This window comes from Cervus canadensis, chromosome 3, assembly GCF_019320065.1.
Source record: "Cervus canadensis isolate Bull #8, Minnesota chromosome 3, ASM1932006v1, whole genome shotgun sequence".
Lineage (NCBI taxonomy): Eukaryota > Metazoa > Chordata > Mammalia > Artiodactyla > Cervidae > Cervus > Cervus canadensis.
Genome location: NC_057388.1, coordinates 77889562 through 77904229, shown reverse-complemented (window position 1 = coordinate 77904229; position 14668 = coordinate 77889562). Strand labels below are relative to the sequence as shown.

At 41.2% G+C, this 14668-nt stretch overlaps 1 protein-coding gene across 2 annotated transcripts in view; it reads right to left on the bottom strand.

Moving 5' to 3' along the window:
* Nucleotides 1–376: 376 nt before the first annotated feature.
* The window catches only part of VPS41 (VPS41 subunit of HOPS complex), a 409984-nt gene continuing 395692 nt past the window's right edge, over nucleotides 377–14668 (bottom strand). For both annotated transcript variants that reach the window (XM_043463545.1, XM_043463546.1), the window contains 5 exons: nucleotides 12672–12808; nucleotides 5715–5814; nucleotides 5280–5324; nucleotides 2882–2961; nucleotides 377–2283 (listed from right to left, as the gene is read on the bottom strand). In XM_043463545.1, coding sequence (XP_043319480.1) covers nucleotides 2203–2283; nucleotides 2882–2961; nucleotides 5280–5324; nucleotides 5715–5814; nucleotides 12672–12808 — 443 coding nt within the window. In that variant the 3' untranslated portion in view covers nucleotides 377–2202. The remainder of the gene's footprint in view (nucleotides 2284–2881; nucleotides 2962–5279; nucleotides 5325–5714; nucleotides 5815–12671; nucleotides 12809–14668) is intronic.

The following is a 14668-nucleotide window of genomic DNA, read 5'->3' as shown; positions in this document are numbered from 1 at the left end:
GTACTGGTTAAGATCATGGGGCCCTGAAGGCTGACTGTATGGGTTTGACTTCCAGCTGTACCCACTGCCTGCTCCCTGACCTTAGACAAATTGTTTAAACTTTATGTGCCCCAGCTTCCCCATGATGATAATGATAATGCCTATCTCATATGGTTCGTATGAATGATAATACATGCAAAGTGCTTGTATCAGTTGCTGACACACGATGAAGGCTCAATATTTGTTTTCATATATTAAATATATGTATTTTAGCAATAGACCCACCAAATAAAAAGCTATTGAGAATGTTTCAGAAATTCTCAAAGGCAGACATACTTAAGCTAGTATAAACAGTGATTGCTCAGTTTTTTGTTTTCATACAATTAAATACACATCGTTTAGCACTAGAATAATCAGTTACATTTTTATTGAGAACGTCTCAAAATTTTTCAAAGATGGACATACTTAAACTAGTATAAAGTCTTTTTGGCTAAAAACAAAAGCAAAATAAAACTGTTATCACAAGATAACTTTGAACTTGATGGTTTCACACTCAGAGATTAGCTTTTTTAAAGGAAAGGACATGAAATTTGAAGTCAGCAACTACATTCTTCTCAAATATAAGTGGAGTAGCTTTGCTTTTCAGCTATGTTTCAAATTGGGCTCACTTGTGTGTGTGTGAAGGAAGAGTTTCTCTGGTTAAAAGTAAAATCTAGCAGTGTAGCAGAAATATCCCTAATCTTGGAATACGGAAATACTGAAAGGGTTGACAGTAACCTCTAACACTTTCTAGTTCTAAATATTTAAGACTAACCAGTGAAGTCTGTTGTCTTCTACTGAATATTCTTTTTAACTCCCGTGCAAAAAGACGTACTGTGCGTTTCCTGTGAACTTGGGCATGTGATTTCTTAAAGCAGAGCCCTGCTCTGAAGTGAGTCACCTTTGTGATAACATCTCTGCACTTTGATTTCTCTGCTGGTAAACCTGGGGATATAATATCTTCTTGGGGTCAGGAGGTAGTCTGGGGAGTCATATGAGAATGAAGTGAGATGCTGCTCATGGGAATGACTGTACCAAGTTCAGCAGTTGATATTTGCTTGGTAGTCATTAGCATCCCACCCTCTCCCCAAAAAGGCAGACACAGAAAGCTGCATTTATTCCCTTTTTTGGGACAAAGAGAGCAGGGAGAGCAAATACGTGTTTTTCACTGGTTAGAGGATGGCAATGTGGCTCAAGGAAATGAAACCAGTGACTATGAGACATAGGCCCAGGTTTGAATTCTCTCCCCCCGTTTTATGCTATGCTCTGCAAGGGCAAAGGAGGCTACAGCAAACACTGTCATGCCCATCCTCCAGCATCAGCCACCTTTCTCCCGAGCATCTCGCAGATTCCACAGCATCACTCCTATCCTCCCTGCCAGCGACACCCGCCCACACTCCCTCACACTCTAGGTGCTGAAACTCTCTTCCATTCCTTATGAGGGTGCCAGAATGCTTGATTAAAGTTGTACAACCCAGTCAAAGTGAGTCTTTCACAGTGGGAAGAGCTAACATTTATTCGATCAACAAACGCTGAGTGCCTGCCAGGGGCAGACACTGCTGGTCATTGGGACACAGAGAACATGAAACTGGTCATCGGTCAACATGAAACTGCATGGCATCAGACTGCTCTTGTTATTCCCAGACATCACATAGTCAGTGACAATACACACAATGTTTCATTCAATGCCAATCAAGAAGGTAAGCACAGTTGATGACATACTAAAAAAAAAAAAAAAAAAAAGCCAAACCCAGAATCTGAGAGTGGTTGCTGGCAGAGGATATGAAAACCAGGTGCAAGGTGCTGCTGGACAGCCTCCGTGGTGAGGCACTCGGCCATCTGGGACAGCTCTCAGCAGTCCATGTCACGGCTGGACAGTTTTACTGAAATGTCACTTCCAACTCCAAGACTTCAGTTTCTCTTCCTAAATAATGAGTCAAACAAATAAATGATAAAAATGCTGACTGTGAACGCACATCTTTCAAGGTATGGCTGGGGAAAGCCCTAACTTCTTTACCAACTGCAAAGAGAAACATCTAGTAAACAGAAGAGGATGCAGAGGCTCTTCTTAAGCATAATCTAAACATGTACGAATCTTAACAGCACTGGTGCCAACAAAAGCTTCTGTTGCTGCAAAAGCAGTCCTCAAAGAGCACGAGGAAGAGGCTGACAAACAGAACCCAGCTATTTTTTCATCTCCAAAATGGCACTTCCTGGTCCCCGGTGCTTCGCACTGCAGATGTTACAGAACTGCGCAGGAGAGGTCTAAAAAACACAAGTGAAAATGCAGACTTTTAAAAGATCATCTCCTTCTACTATCATATCCAGATGGGATGCACTGGTGGAGGATGGGGAGCAGGCCATGCGATGTCGCTCCTTTCCCCAGAGGGTACAGCTGGTTCACACGGGATTCTGTCTAGACCAGCTGTTGTTCTGGGACTCAAAGGACGCCCCACAGAAAGACGAGCCTAATGTGACCCAGGGACACCCCAGGGAACCCACCTTGACACTGAAAAAACAGTAGTGTCGTGATACAGAAATCAGGGTGAGAAAGTCAGACACAATAGAATGTGGATCTCCCTGTAGTTCACATCTCTGGAGCCCAACAGTCATCGATTTTATCTGAACAAATTATATACATGAGTATGCTTTTATAATGTTTAGTATCATGTGCTAAGCAGTTTTACATTTGAGAAATAGGCTTATCACTTTTTCTGATGTGACAAACTATAACTGTGAGACACAGATGAAGGTTATAACTTTGAACCAGAGGATGTCATAAGAGGATGGTTATCATTTTAAGCACATCCCTCTGGCTGCACCAATTGCTTTCAAGTTGGTGGTGGCCAAGCCACCCACTCACCATGCTAGGCACAGGCAGGCACTCCTTGTGGAACATATGCCGGCAGTGGAAGACCACCATGCTGAAAGGCTTCGCTGCGTCTAGGGGGAGAGGGCAGAGAAGAGAGAAGAGCTCAGGGCAACAGCAGTTTCATTTTCAGCCAGAAGCTGCCCTGGGGGGATTGCTAATTTACAATCACATCCCGGCCAGGCGGCGTGGTTGAACACAGGGCAGGCAGGAGTCCTGTTGCTCTGGGGTCCTCGGTTAGCTGCCTGGCTTCCCAATCAGTTACTGCAGCTACACACTGGGGATGATTTCATGGCAAGGCAACAGCATTTGTTGTAAAAAAAAAAATATATATATATATATATCTATATCAGCATGTGTATGTGACTTTACAAGGTTCTCCCTCCCCCAGCCTGTGCACATAATCGTGACATACCACATACTGAAGTGGATTCTGTGGTCTGTAAGGATGCTTTCTGCCTGAAAGCATCTGCGTTTGCCAAGACCCTTCAGTGACTCCAGGGCAGAGCTGGGCGAACATCCTTGGTGTGACCTTGCTCTGTACCATGAGTCCGCTTGGGCACTGCACCTCATCTGCTCCTGCTCCGTGTAGCCAGCTTAGTTCCAGTAAGATTGAACCCTTAACAGAGTAAATTAGAAATCTGACTATACTGTGCAGGTGCATGTGGTTTCCTTCCGTTAAAACACTGACTAAAACACTGCAAAAGCTCACTGCTTTCCCTACGACCACTGCGGTTTTTTTTTTCTATTTTTTATTATAGTGGATTTACAGTGTTGTGTTAATTTCTGCTCTACAGCAAACAACAAGATCATACTGTGTAGCACAGGGAACTATAGTCAATGTCCTAGGGTAATCCATAAGGGAAAAGAACATGAAAAAGAATGGATATGTGTATGCGTGCATGCTAAGTTGCTTCAGTGGTGTCTGACTCTGTGCAACCCTATGTACTATAGCCCACCAGGCTCCTCTGTCCATGGGATTCTCCAGGCAAGAGTACTGGAGTGGACTGCCATGCCCTTGTCCAGGGCATTTGCCCAACTAGGGGATCGAACCCACGTCTCATTATGTTTCCTGAATCAGCAAGTGGATTCTTTACCACTGGCCCTACCTGGGAAGCCCTGGATATGTGTATAACCCACTGCAATTTTTAACATAAGCACTTAAAATCCAAACCTCTACAGAGGACCCCAAGTGGAATGACTTCTTGTGCTCCTGCCCTATTAAATAATCCCTCAAAGCTAAGTAAATGCTACACAAACTAGGTCTTGTAGTGCTTCTCCATGTTGAATTTATACATATGAAGCACTTCCTTAGCTTCTCAAAAACTGCTTTAATTTCTGCTTCAAAATATGGAAATCCCCCTCTTCACATCCTGTGTGTTATTTGCTCAGTCGTGTCCAACTCTTTGGAACTCCATATTTTGTAGCCCGTCAGACTCGTCTGTCCATGGAATCCTTTAGGCAAGAATGCTGGAGTGGGTTGCCATTTCCTTCTCCATGGGATCTTCCCGACCCAGGAATCAAACTTGGGTTTCTTGTATTGCAGGCGGATTGCAGATTCCTTACCATCTGAGCCACCAGGGAAGCCAAACCCATCCTATATGAGCCGTATGTAAAGTGCTTTTTTTAAAAAAATATTTACTTCGCTGTGCCAGGTCTTAGCTGTGGCATGTCAGGGATTGAACCTGGGCCCCCTGCATTGGGAGCATGGAGTCTTAGCCACTGGACCGCCAGGGAAGTCCCTAAATTGCTTTGATTGTAGTTGGTGATAGATATATATATCTACATATAAATAAACAAACATGCACATCTTTTAAGGAACCACAGTTTCCAATTAGAAGGTGAGTATCTATTTCCATTGAAATACATATGAGGTAACTCAGGAGCCTAGATCCACACAGCAATGAAAAGTTTAAAGAAAAGTAAAAGCTACCTATAATTTTTTCCCCAAGTATACATATGGTTCTTCTACCTTGGAATCTAAACAAGTAGATGGTAAGTTTTCATTTTGTTTTGTTTTATACTAAGGCAATGGTTCTTAAAGACTGGCCCCTGAACCAGTAGCATCCACACCACGTGGGAACTTGTTAGAAATACAGATTTTTGGGTCCCACCCTGAACTATTGAATCACCCCCTACAGGGGGTGGGACCAGCAATCTCAGTTTTAAAAAGCCTACCCACAGATGCAGACTCACTCTAAAACTTGGGAACTTTATCCCTAAGGAATTGGCAGCAACAGTATGCAACTGAGTAGGGATATGGCTGAAATTCTTCTCTAAGCTGAATTATTCCAAAAGTTTTATAAAGTGTAATTTGCTAACTTCAAAATTTTAACTCTGCTCATCATTAACACATATCTGGGAATTTTTTCTCCCCACCCAGCCATCTTACCTGATGGAAGAATAGGGGAAAGGCAGGACTCACAGATGTTCTCCTCTGCAAGGAAACGCACACAGTAAGTCCCCTACATACGAACCTTCAAGTTTCAAACTGTCAGAGATGCAAATGTGCCCCTGGATGCCAGCTACTGTACCACACTACTGTACTTTTCAAGGTAATGTACTGTAAGATTTAAAATGTCTACTTTTGGGTTTGGTGGTTATGTATGATTTGTGTGAAAAAGCATTATAAACCTATTACAGGACAGTACTACATAGTCAATTACGTTAGTTGATACCCAAGTTAACTTTGTTGGATTTACGAATGTGCTCTTGTTGGAACATATGTGGGGGACTTGCTCTACACTTGGGATTACATAATGCTTCTCTTTGTCCTGTCTGAAAGCAAGGCATGCAGTTCCAATATGATTCTTTCCATTTTACTTACCATCAACCAGAATGCCTTTCATTTGAGTTCGGTGCATCTTCTTTAGTAAGGACAGAGAGTCGGCTACGAGAATCTTCTTACAGCCTTCACGAAGCAGAATCTAATGCACACAATGTAAAAGAAAAACCACGTTAAAGAGATTCAAATATGGGGGAGAATCCTCTTACTATTCTCGGGTGGGGTCAGGAAGAGGGGGTCCCTTTCCTTTTAATCCAGTTCCTCTGGCCACACTGTGAGTTTCCATTCTGGGTTTGGGGGGTGGGTATTGTATTGGAAATTGGGAGAAGCTGTGTGAGGTATGCTAAGCCAGATGTTGTTTTTCACTAGAACTCGCTGCTTTTCAAAGAGGAAAACATTCAAGGCCTTCTGGGAGGCTCTGGTGCAGCATCCATGTCTTCTTCTTCTGGCCCAATGGGTCTGAGCGCACATGGTTCCGTGGGGCTTCATGGAAATTCACACGATGGAGACATCGCCACCTCCCTGCTGCCCAGCTCTGGGTCATGACACAGCTGCATCCTGCCCTCTTCACATCAAAGTCACTCTCGACTCTGAAAACTCTGTGGCTGTTCTGCTTTCACACAGTTTCAATTCATGCCATCAGGGAAGGAAACTGGAAGCAGCCAACTGTGGTCCTCCATCCCGGATCGGCTGTGATAACACGTCTTCCTCTCAATCCCAAGGAGCACCGGCGTTGGGTGCATGCAGCCCGAGGGCTTCTCCCCTCATCATATGAGGGCAAAGAGCCATGGAAACAGAAGTGATACCCAAAGTTCTGCACCCACCATTTCGAGAGTTGATGAACAGGAAACTACATGATTTTACTGTTTCTACATGAAGAAACTGCCTATGAAGTTTTATTCTTCAGAATGCTGCTAGAAATTGACTTTTTCAGATTCATTTAAGAAAACAAACTAACAGATGTCATGAAAGCATACAGAAAGAAGAGAAAAATACAGTAGAAAAGATCTAAAAAGTACTGATGTTGGTGAGCTTTTTAAAAAAACTTATTACCAAACATATCTCGCTGCTCTAATACTAAAAGCTTAACACAAATAGTGTCAATCAAACAAAATGTTTCAAAAAGTCAGTTGTAGCTTCTATAATCGTTACAAGCATACTTTGTTCTACTGTAAGATTAAATAAGAATGTATTTATGTTAGTTGTTGAAAACTAACACAAGACTCTAGATTCTCCCTATTTTTCCTTATTTCTCTGCAGTTCATCATCGATAATGATCCCAACCAAAAGAAAAGCACCAGGCTCACCTTTTTACAGTAGTAAGAGTGTATGTACATCAGCGAAGTTATTATGGTTCATTAGAAAGAGCTGCCATGGGGAAAAAATGTCATACAAGGCTGCCAAGTTTCTGAAATTTCTCTGAATGTTGAACTTTTTGCTGACACTGTCTTGTTCGTACTGTAGTGCTTATCGTCAGCATGGCACATGAGAAAGTCACCTGGTTTCATAAACCCCTGATAGGATACCAGAGCTAGGACTGGGAAACCATTTTACCTACTTTCTAATCCATCATTTAAATCACAATGCAATGGGATTTAAATTCTACTTGAAAAAAGCTTTGCCTTTTGTCAGGTTTATTATCAAAGATGAATTGCAGAGAAATAAGACAGAAAGACTCTTCTCAGGTTGGAGTTGAAAAAAAGATAAAAGTATGCATGTAACTAAGTGATTAAAGAAGCTATAGTTGGTTGTCATAAGCACCTATGTGATGAGGCCAAACAAATAATTTTAGAGAATTTATCTTAAATGTTTATATAACTTTTATTTTCAAGAATATTAAGAACTATCTCTTGTCTCATGCATGAGACAAGTGCTCGAGCCTGGTGCACTGGGAAGACCCAGAGGAATCGGGTGGAGAGGGAGGTGGGGGGGGGGATCGGGATGGGGAATACGTGTAAATCTATTGCTGATTCATGTCAATGTATGACAAAACCCACTGAAAAAATAAATAAATAAATAAATTAAAAGGAAAAAAAAAAGAACTATCTCTTAGAAGAAATTACGAGCTTATATACTGTGAGTTGAAACCCACGTGAGACCAAGAAAAGGTAAGAAAGCAGCCACTGTTTCCTCTTACTCTGTCTCTGGATTTCAAAGTAGAGACCTATGGGGAAATGATAAAGTCACAGGGGACTGTATGTGCATGCGTGCTCAGTCATGTTTGACTCTGTGACCACATCCATGGTCTGTAGCCCGCCAGGCTCCTCTGTCCATGGAGTTTTCCAGGCAAGAACACTGAAGTGGGTTGCCATTTCCTCCTCCAGGGGATCTTCCTGACCCAGGGATCAAACCTGTGTCTCCTGTATTGGCAGGCAGACTCTTTACCAACCGAGACACCTGGGAGGCCTCTACAGGAGATTATAGAGAAAGTAAATACAGGGAAAGAACTTGGATAAACAGATGTCTGGAGTCATTTATTTATTTACCTGTGTGTGTACATGTGTGAAATTTAACTAAATGGAAGTGTTAAAGCTTTTTGCTTCTCCTAGGAATATTCATTCTGCTCACTTCCTGGTCCACGAGATAATACGTGGAGGCTCTATGAGGACCTACCCAGCGTGGGATCCAACACAGTAGGCACTCAAATGTTTAAATCAGTATGTCTATAAGCAATCAAACATATAGCATTAAAAAACATATGCTGATTGCTTCTTGGCATTTTGGCTAAGATCAAGTGTAAAAAAGTTACATGGAAAAAATCTAAGCTACTTTATTACAGATTCCAAAATAAGTATTATGGATGATTTCCACAGAAATATTACATTAATGCTATGCAGCTGCATTTGCCATAGAAAGACATGTTTATGAAAGGACCCTCTTGAGAATTTGATAGAAATTCTTTACAGATGAGGCTCTTAAATGTCAATGCAGAACCCAGTGCCAGGCTGAGTGTTTAAGAAACACCAGGGTGGTCTAAGGATCTGTTCCCTGTTCCTCTCCCACAGATCTGGGGTGGTACCAGAAACTAAGCAATTTTTTAAAAAAAATTCAGAATATTCTGGTGTACAGCTAGGCTTAACAAGTATTGATTTAACCTAATGGGAAAATTGACATCCAGAAAGTTTATGGGCCCCTCCCAAAGGTCAACAGACTTAATGGCAAAGCTGGGACTAGAGTCTGGGTCTGCAAACACCATGCCCACAGCTCTTTAAAGACAACAGGCTACCTGTTCATCTTCTAGGCCAATCCTATATATTCCTGTTGCAACCTGCCTGTATAACGAATGCATCTCCAGGGACCAATGGGACAACCAGTGAGAAGTATACAAGGTTTAGTCAGAAGGTCTGGGTTCAAATCCAGTTCATCACCTTCCCAGACTGGTAAGTCAATACTTTCTGAAATGCAGGTCTTCTTATATATAAAACAGAGATGAGAGTTCCTTAAGGACCATTGTAAAGATAAATGACTGTCAAGTGTTTGAAAGCAAAGGTGCTAGGATGCTTAAGAATGATAAATAGGCTCTAAAAAAAAAAAAAAAAAAGGAGCAAGAGAAGTGGATATAAATGCTAAATATTGGTTTGGCTAAAAAAGTTGTTGGGATTTTTCCATAACATCTTACAGAAGAACTGAACAAACTTTTTGGCCAACCCACTAAAGACAAGAAATAAAATTTTTTACAAATATAAAATACAGCATAAAAATTTGGAAATTGCAGTTTCTTGTAAAAATGGAAATATCATTATATATTGTTTTGTAAGTAACTTATATCAAAACAAATGCTATTTGTCCTTGAAATCAGACCTAGAAACATTTTAAGTTTATGAAGTATGACAAGGGCTACTTTTATCCTCTTCACGAAGCTTTGAAATCCTATTGAACCATCATGCTAACAATATAACAAGGTACACAAACGTGTAAAAAAAAAAAAGTTAAACATTGAAAATGTGGTTAATTATTTCTTTAACATTAATGATGTCATAGACAGTTGAAGCTTAGCTGTCAGCTTCTAATTCCATTTAGATGGAATTAGACGTGATACTGAGAAAAGTTGTTCCATCTTAGAAAATATGAAATTTTAAAAGCAGAAGTGATGTTCAGTTTTTCCCCCCAACTTTCTAACTTTTCTATTTCAAAACAGCAATTCACTTGAGGAGTCCTCCCCCAAAGCTCTTTCAGTACCAAGTAAGTTGTACAATTCTGTCCACTGAATTATAAATCTGACCCTTAGATTACCAATGCAAATCAGCAAAAAAGGTGCTGAGAAGCCCCGTGGTAACCTTTGTCTAACACTTGACCACAGTTTCCTACATTATACTGAATGGTTCTTAATGTCTTCCAAGGTCATTCCCCCCAACTCCCTGCCCCCAGGCATAACAGGGTCCAGATTCTTGCTGATTCATGGACCTGAAAAATTTCCCCTAAATTTTTTGTGTGTCATTGTCAGAGATGAAATTTTTTAGCCTGTTAAAACATGTAAAAATCAACTATAGTTTTATGGAAGAAACAACAACAAAAAAAGACTAGACAGAATTTTAAAAGTATGTGAAACCTTTCTGGAAAATTCAGACTGCTCTATAAATAGATTCAAGTTATTTTTATAGTGATCCCCAGTAGGTTGTCAGGGAAAGAAAATAGTTATTAATGAAAAGAAGTAGCCTTTTTCATAGAAAATAATTCTAAACTTTTCATATATAAGCAGGAAGTACCTCCTGGAACTCTGAACAACCTGCCCCAGTAGAGCATTTTCTCTCTGCATCCTCCAAGAAGATGTCTGAGGTCCAGAAAAGACTGCAGCCATTCCCACAGACCCCGCCCCTTTCTCCATGAGTCCCTCCCATTCTGTCCCAGAAGCCCCTCCCCATGGTTGGTGTATTACAGGCTACCTTGGACCCCCAGGCAAAGTAACTCCCAGCCTCTTCAACACACCAGGGGCTACACACTTACACATCTTAAGGAAAAGCTCTCACTTAAAAATGTAATGAAAAGGATAAAATATTGACTTAGCAGCTGTTTATTAGTAGCTAATTTTTTTGATGGAATTCACTTTGCACCTAATAATTTTATTTTTATTCCCGGCTGACTCAGAACTATGCAAATATATTAATAAAACATTAATGAGCAGTGAGACCTAGCAGTGCCCCTGAGCTAGGTTCTCTGGAAAGAGCTTAGGAAGAGGGGTCTATTAGGTGTTTTTGGAGGTACTGTAGACGCTGAGAAAAAAGGCATAATTTTCAACTGAGAGGCTAGGCTTCATGCAGGACAGCTGGAGGACAGAAGGGGTAATTATTTGGTAACCTTTCTTGGGGTAGATCTGTGGCGACACTTAAGTGACTTCTTGACAAGTTGGAATTTGCAACTTCCAGGCAGACCCGGGGTGTTGAGAGCCGAGGAGCTACAGCTCACTGTCAAGCTCACTCACGTTCAGGGCTTTACAGGGTCTGACACTGGAACTGCTCTCCCTAATGCCAAATTCATGCTTCAGGATGAAGTGACTCATTTCTGGTCTGGATGGCTCTTCTGCATCCCCTCGTCACCTCTCCTCACCTAGTAACCCCTTCCTACATTTCCCTTTCCTTCCTGGCCTTTCTCCTTCCTCCAGCAACCTTTCTCTGGGTCACCCACAAGCCTCCAAATTCCACTGGAAACAAATGCTTATTTCTCTGGAAGGTTTCTGTAGAAGAGATTGTTTTCCTACTTGCCTAAACCAAGTACTTGTTTCTCGCCCATGATGCCAACCTCCCAGAAGCCTTCTAAGTCAAGGCTTCCAGTTTTGTCACATTTGCCCTCAGAAAAACCTCTTCTCCTTAAAGCTGAGTTATCCAGTAAGGCTAGTCAGCTTACTGGATGTTAACTCCTAGTTTGAGGAGAAAGTTGGACCCTGGCTCACAACTCAGTGTCCACCAGACAACTCCTACCCTCACAGTTTCTTGACTAATTCCACTCCCATGACCTCTCCCATCACTGTACTTTCTGAACGCGGTCACAAAGACTTCTTTGGAAATGTTTAACAATATCTTCCTCCCTGGCCACAGGCTCCTGGCCCTCCAGCTCTGTTAGTCCTTGACATTTCTTAGTTTTCTTTTTGATAGCACTGATCTTTCTCATTTTCTTCTCCTTTTCACCCAGTCTCTTACCTGAACTCCAAGTTCAGCGGGTGCTACACAAATCCTCATCACGTGCTCCCCCTTTCCTACCCTGGAGACCATTTCCCTCCCCACAACCCTGTCTTTTGGCTCCACCTGCAAAATCTCTGCTTCCAGGAAAGCAGTGTCATCCCCATTTAACCAAAAACTCATTTCCAAACGAGCTAGAGAAAGAACAGTCTGAATTTTTCAAGAAATGTGCTTTAAATAGTTCCAAGTTCTCTGGACGCTACTAGCATTCCAAAATACAGTCACTGCTAGAGGCTATTTTAAGGAAAAGATCAGGATGCTCTGTGATTGGCATGTTAATTATTTATATGAAGATAACGAGTTCTATGGCTCTTATCATAAATTCGGAATTATTGAGGGTACTAAACTTGTAATACTCTAGCAAAACAGACAAAAGGTAAAACAAAATTCTGTATTTTAAAATCTTTCAGGCAATAGGATACTGAGTGGCTTCAAGAAAATGATCAAACTATTCGGGGGAAAAAAAAAGTGTTTTTTTTTTTCCATTTCTCCGAATGGACACAATGCTCATTCTACTTCAAAATGGTTCAGGTGGTCTGATCTAAAAGCCACTGTGACACTCCCTCACACTCTCCAAGGCCATGCTAAGTTTACCCTATAAATGTGAGAATGCCTGCTCACAAGGAGAGAAAATCTGGGGATGGATAAGAAATTTAAAGGGTGCTATTCGTAGCTTCTTTATTTGAAAAATATCCCAAATATCTGGGCCTAGGTATACTGTGACTATCAAACTGAAATGGATGTCCACAATAAACCCTAGAAATGTTTATCCAGTAGTCAGTCAATTTACTCAGCAATGTCCACTTATTCAAGAAAGGATACTTACTTGTAAATTGTAGTCTTGTAGAATTTTAACTAAGGAGTCTCTCAAATTAGGAATCTCCATTCCTTCCTTAATACGGTGAATCAGTAGAATCGGGTCAACATGTGTGCCGATGTTGTTTAACAAGCCAGTGATAAATGCTACAGGATACCACAGAAAACAACATATAAGCAATGGAATGGATGCAATTTTAGGCAAAAAGTTCTATCCTTGTAGTAAGTGTTAAAACCATCTGAACTTCTAAATCCTCCCAAGAACTAATCTTCCTTTACTTTTCTCAAAAAAGCAGCTAAATGAGAAGAGATTTAAAAAGAAAATGAATTGGAAAACAAATGATTGCTTTGGAACACAGTTTGTGATGTCAAAGAGAGGTGACTAATATTTATTGTGAATATACTATGGCTCAGTTATCATATACTTTTCTCCAATATTCTGCAAGGTGGGAATGTTTTTTGTTCCCAATTTAAAAAAAAAAAAAAAACAGGATGGTTAATGAATTCGTCCAGGATCACACAACCAGCAATTTCTGAACCCAAAATCAAAGCCAGGGTAGGGCCAGGTTCATAGTGTGCTTCATTTCCACTTTGCCTCCTGTAAGATCCTTGAACTGCTACTCTCTTATGCTAAACTAGATTCGCAAAGTACCTTAATCGGTAATGAACCTGAATAACACCCTCCTCTTGTATCTCAGAAAAAAACTATTGTAACAGTGGTTTCTAGAACATGAAAATCTTGAAATAGATAAGCCTTCTGACCAAAAAGTAAAAAGGGGGAAGGGAGAGATTTTAAACCATGACTGCTAGTTTCTGAATCATATCTATATCTTTATAAGAGGACTTTCATTAACTTTTGTTTCCTTCCAAAATGGGAGACCCACGCAGATGGTCAAGGAGGGGCAGAGCAGACAGACACTCGTGGAGTTGCACTGATAGGGCAGGAGAGAGAGGCTGGATGCTGCAGCAGCAAACCTCCCAGTACAGCCGATGTCCATAGTGGCCATGGGTTTCCATAAACAGAAGGGATAAGGGCTAGATGATACACTTCCAAAATAAATGCCCCCTGCGTATACACAAAACCAGAATCTTTCATTCCGTTTGGTGCAGCAGGTAAAACTGTGCTTCATGGGAGCAGAGTTAATCTCATGTCCATCCCTTGTTCTTTATCAAGTTCAGCTAGGCAACATCAATTGATAAGGCTCTAGACTTCCCTGTATGGGGAGAGTTCGGGAAATTGTTACTATGCATGTGACCTATATTTATTATAGATACTTCACCACATTTTTTTTTTTATTAGTTGGAGGCTAATTACTTCACAACATTTCAGTGGGTTTTGTCATACATTGACATGAATCAGCCATGGAGTTACATGTATTCCCCATCCCAATCCCCCCTCCCAGCTCCCTCTCCACCCGATTCCTCTGGGACTTCCCAGTGCACCAGGCCCGAGCACTTGTCTCATGAATCCAACCTGGGCTGGTGATCTGTTTCACCCTAGATAATATACATGCTGTTCTTTCAAAACATCCCACCCTCACCTTCTCCCACAGAGTTCAAAAGTCTGTTCTGTACTTCTGTGTCTCTTTTTTTGTTTTGCATATAAGGTTATCATTACCATCTTTCTAAATTCCATATATATGTGTTAGTATGCTGTAATGTTCTTTATCTTCCTGGCTTACTTCACTCTGTATAATGGGCTCCAGTTTCATCCATCTCATTAGAACTGATTCAAACGAATTCTTTTTAACGGCTGAGTAATATTCCATGGTGTATATGTCCCACAGCTTCCTTATCCATTCGTCTGCTGATGGGCATCTAGGTTGCTTCCATGTCCTGGCTATTATAAACAGTGCTGCGATGAACATTGGGGTGCATGTGTCTCTTTCAGATCTGGTTTCCTCGGTGTGTATGCCCAGAAGTGGGATTGCTGGGTCATATGGCAGTTCCATTTTCAGTTTTTTAATAAATCTCCACACTGTTTTCCATAGCGGCTGTACTAGTTTG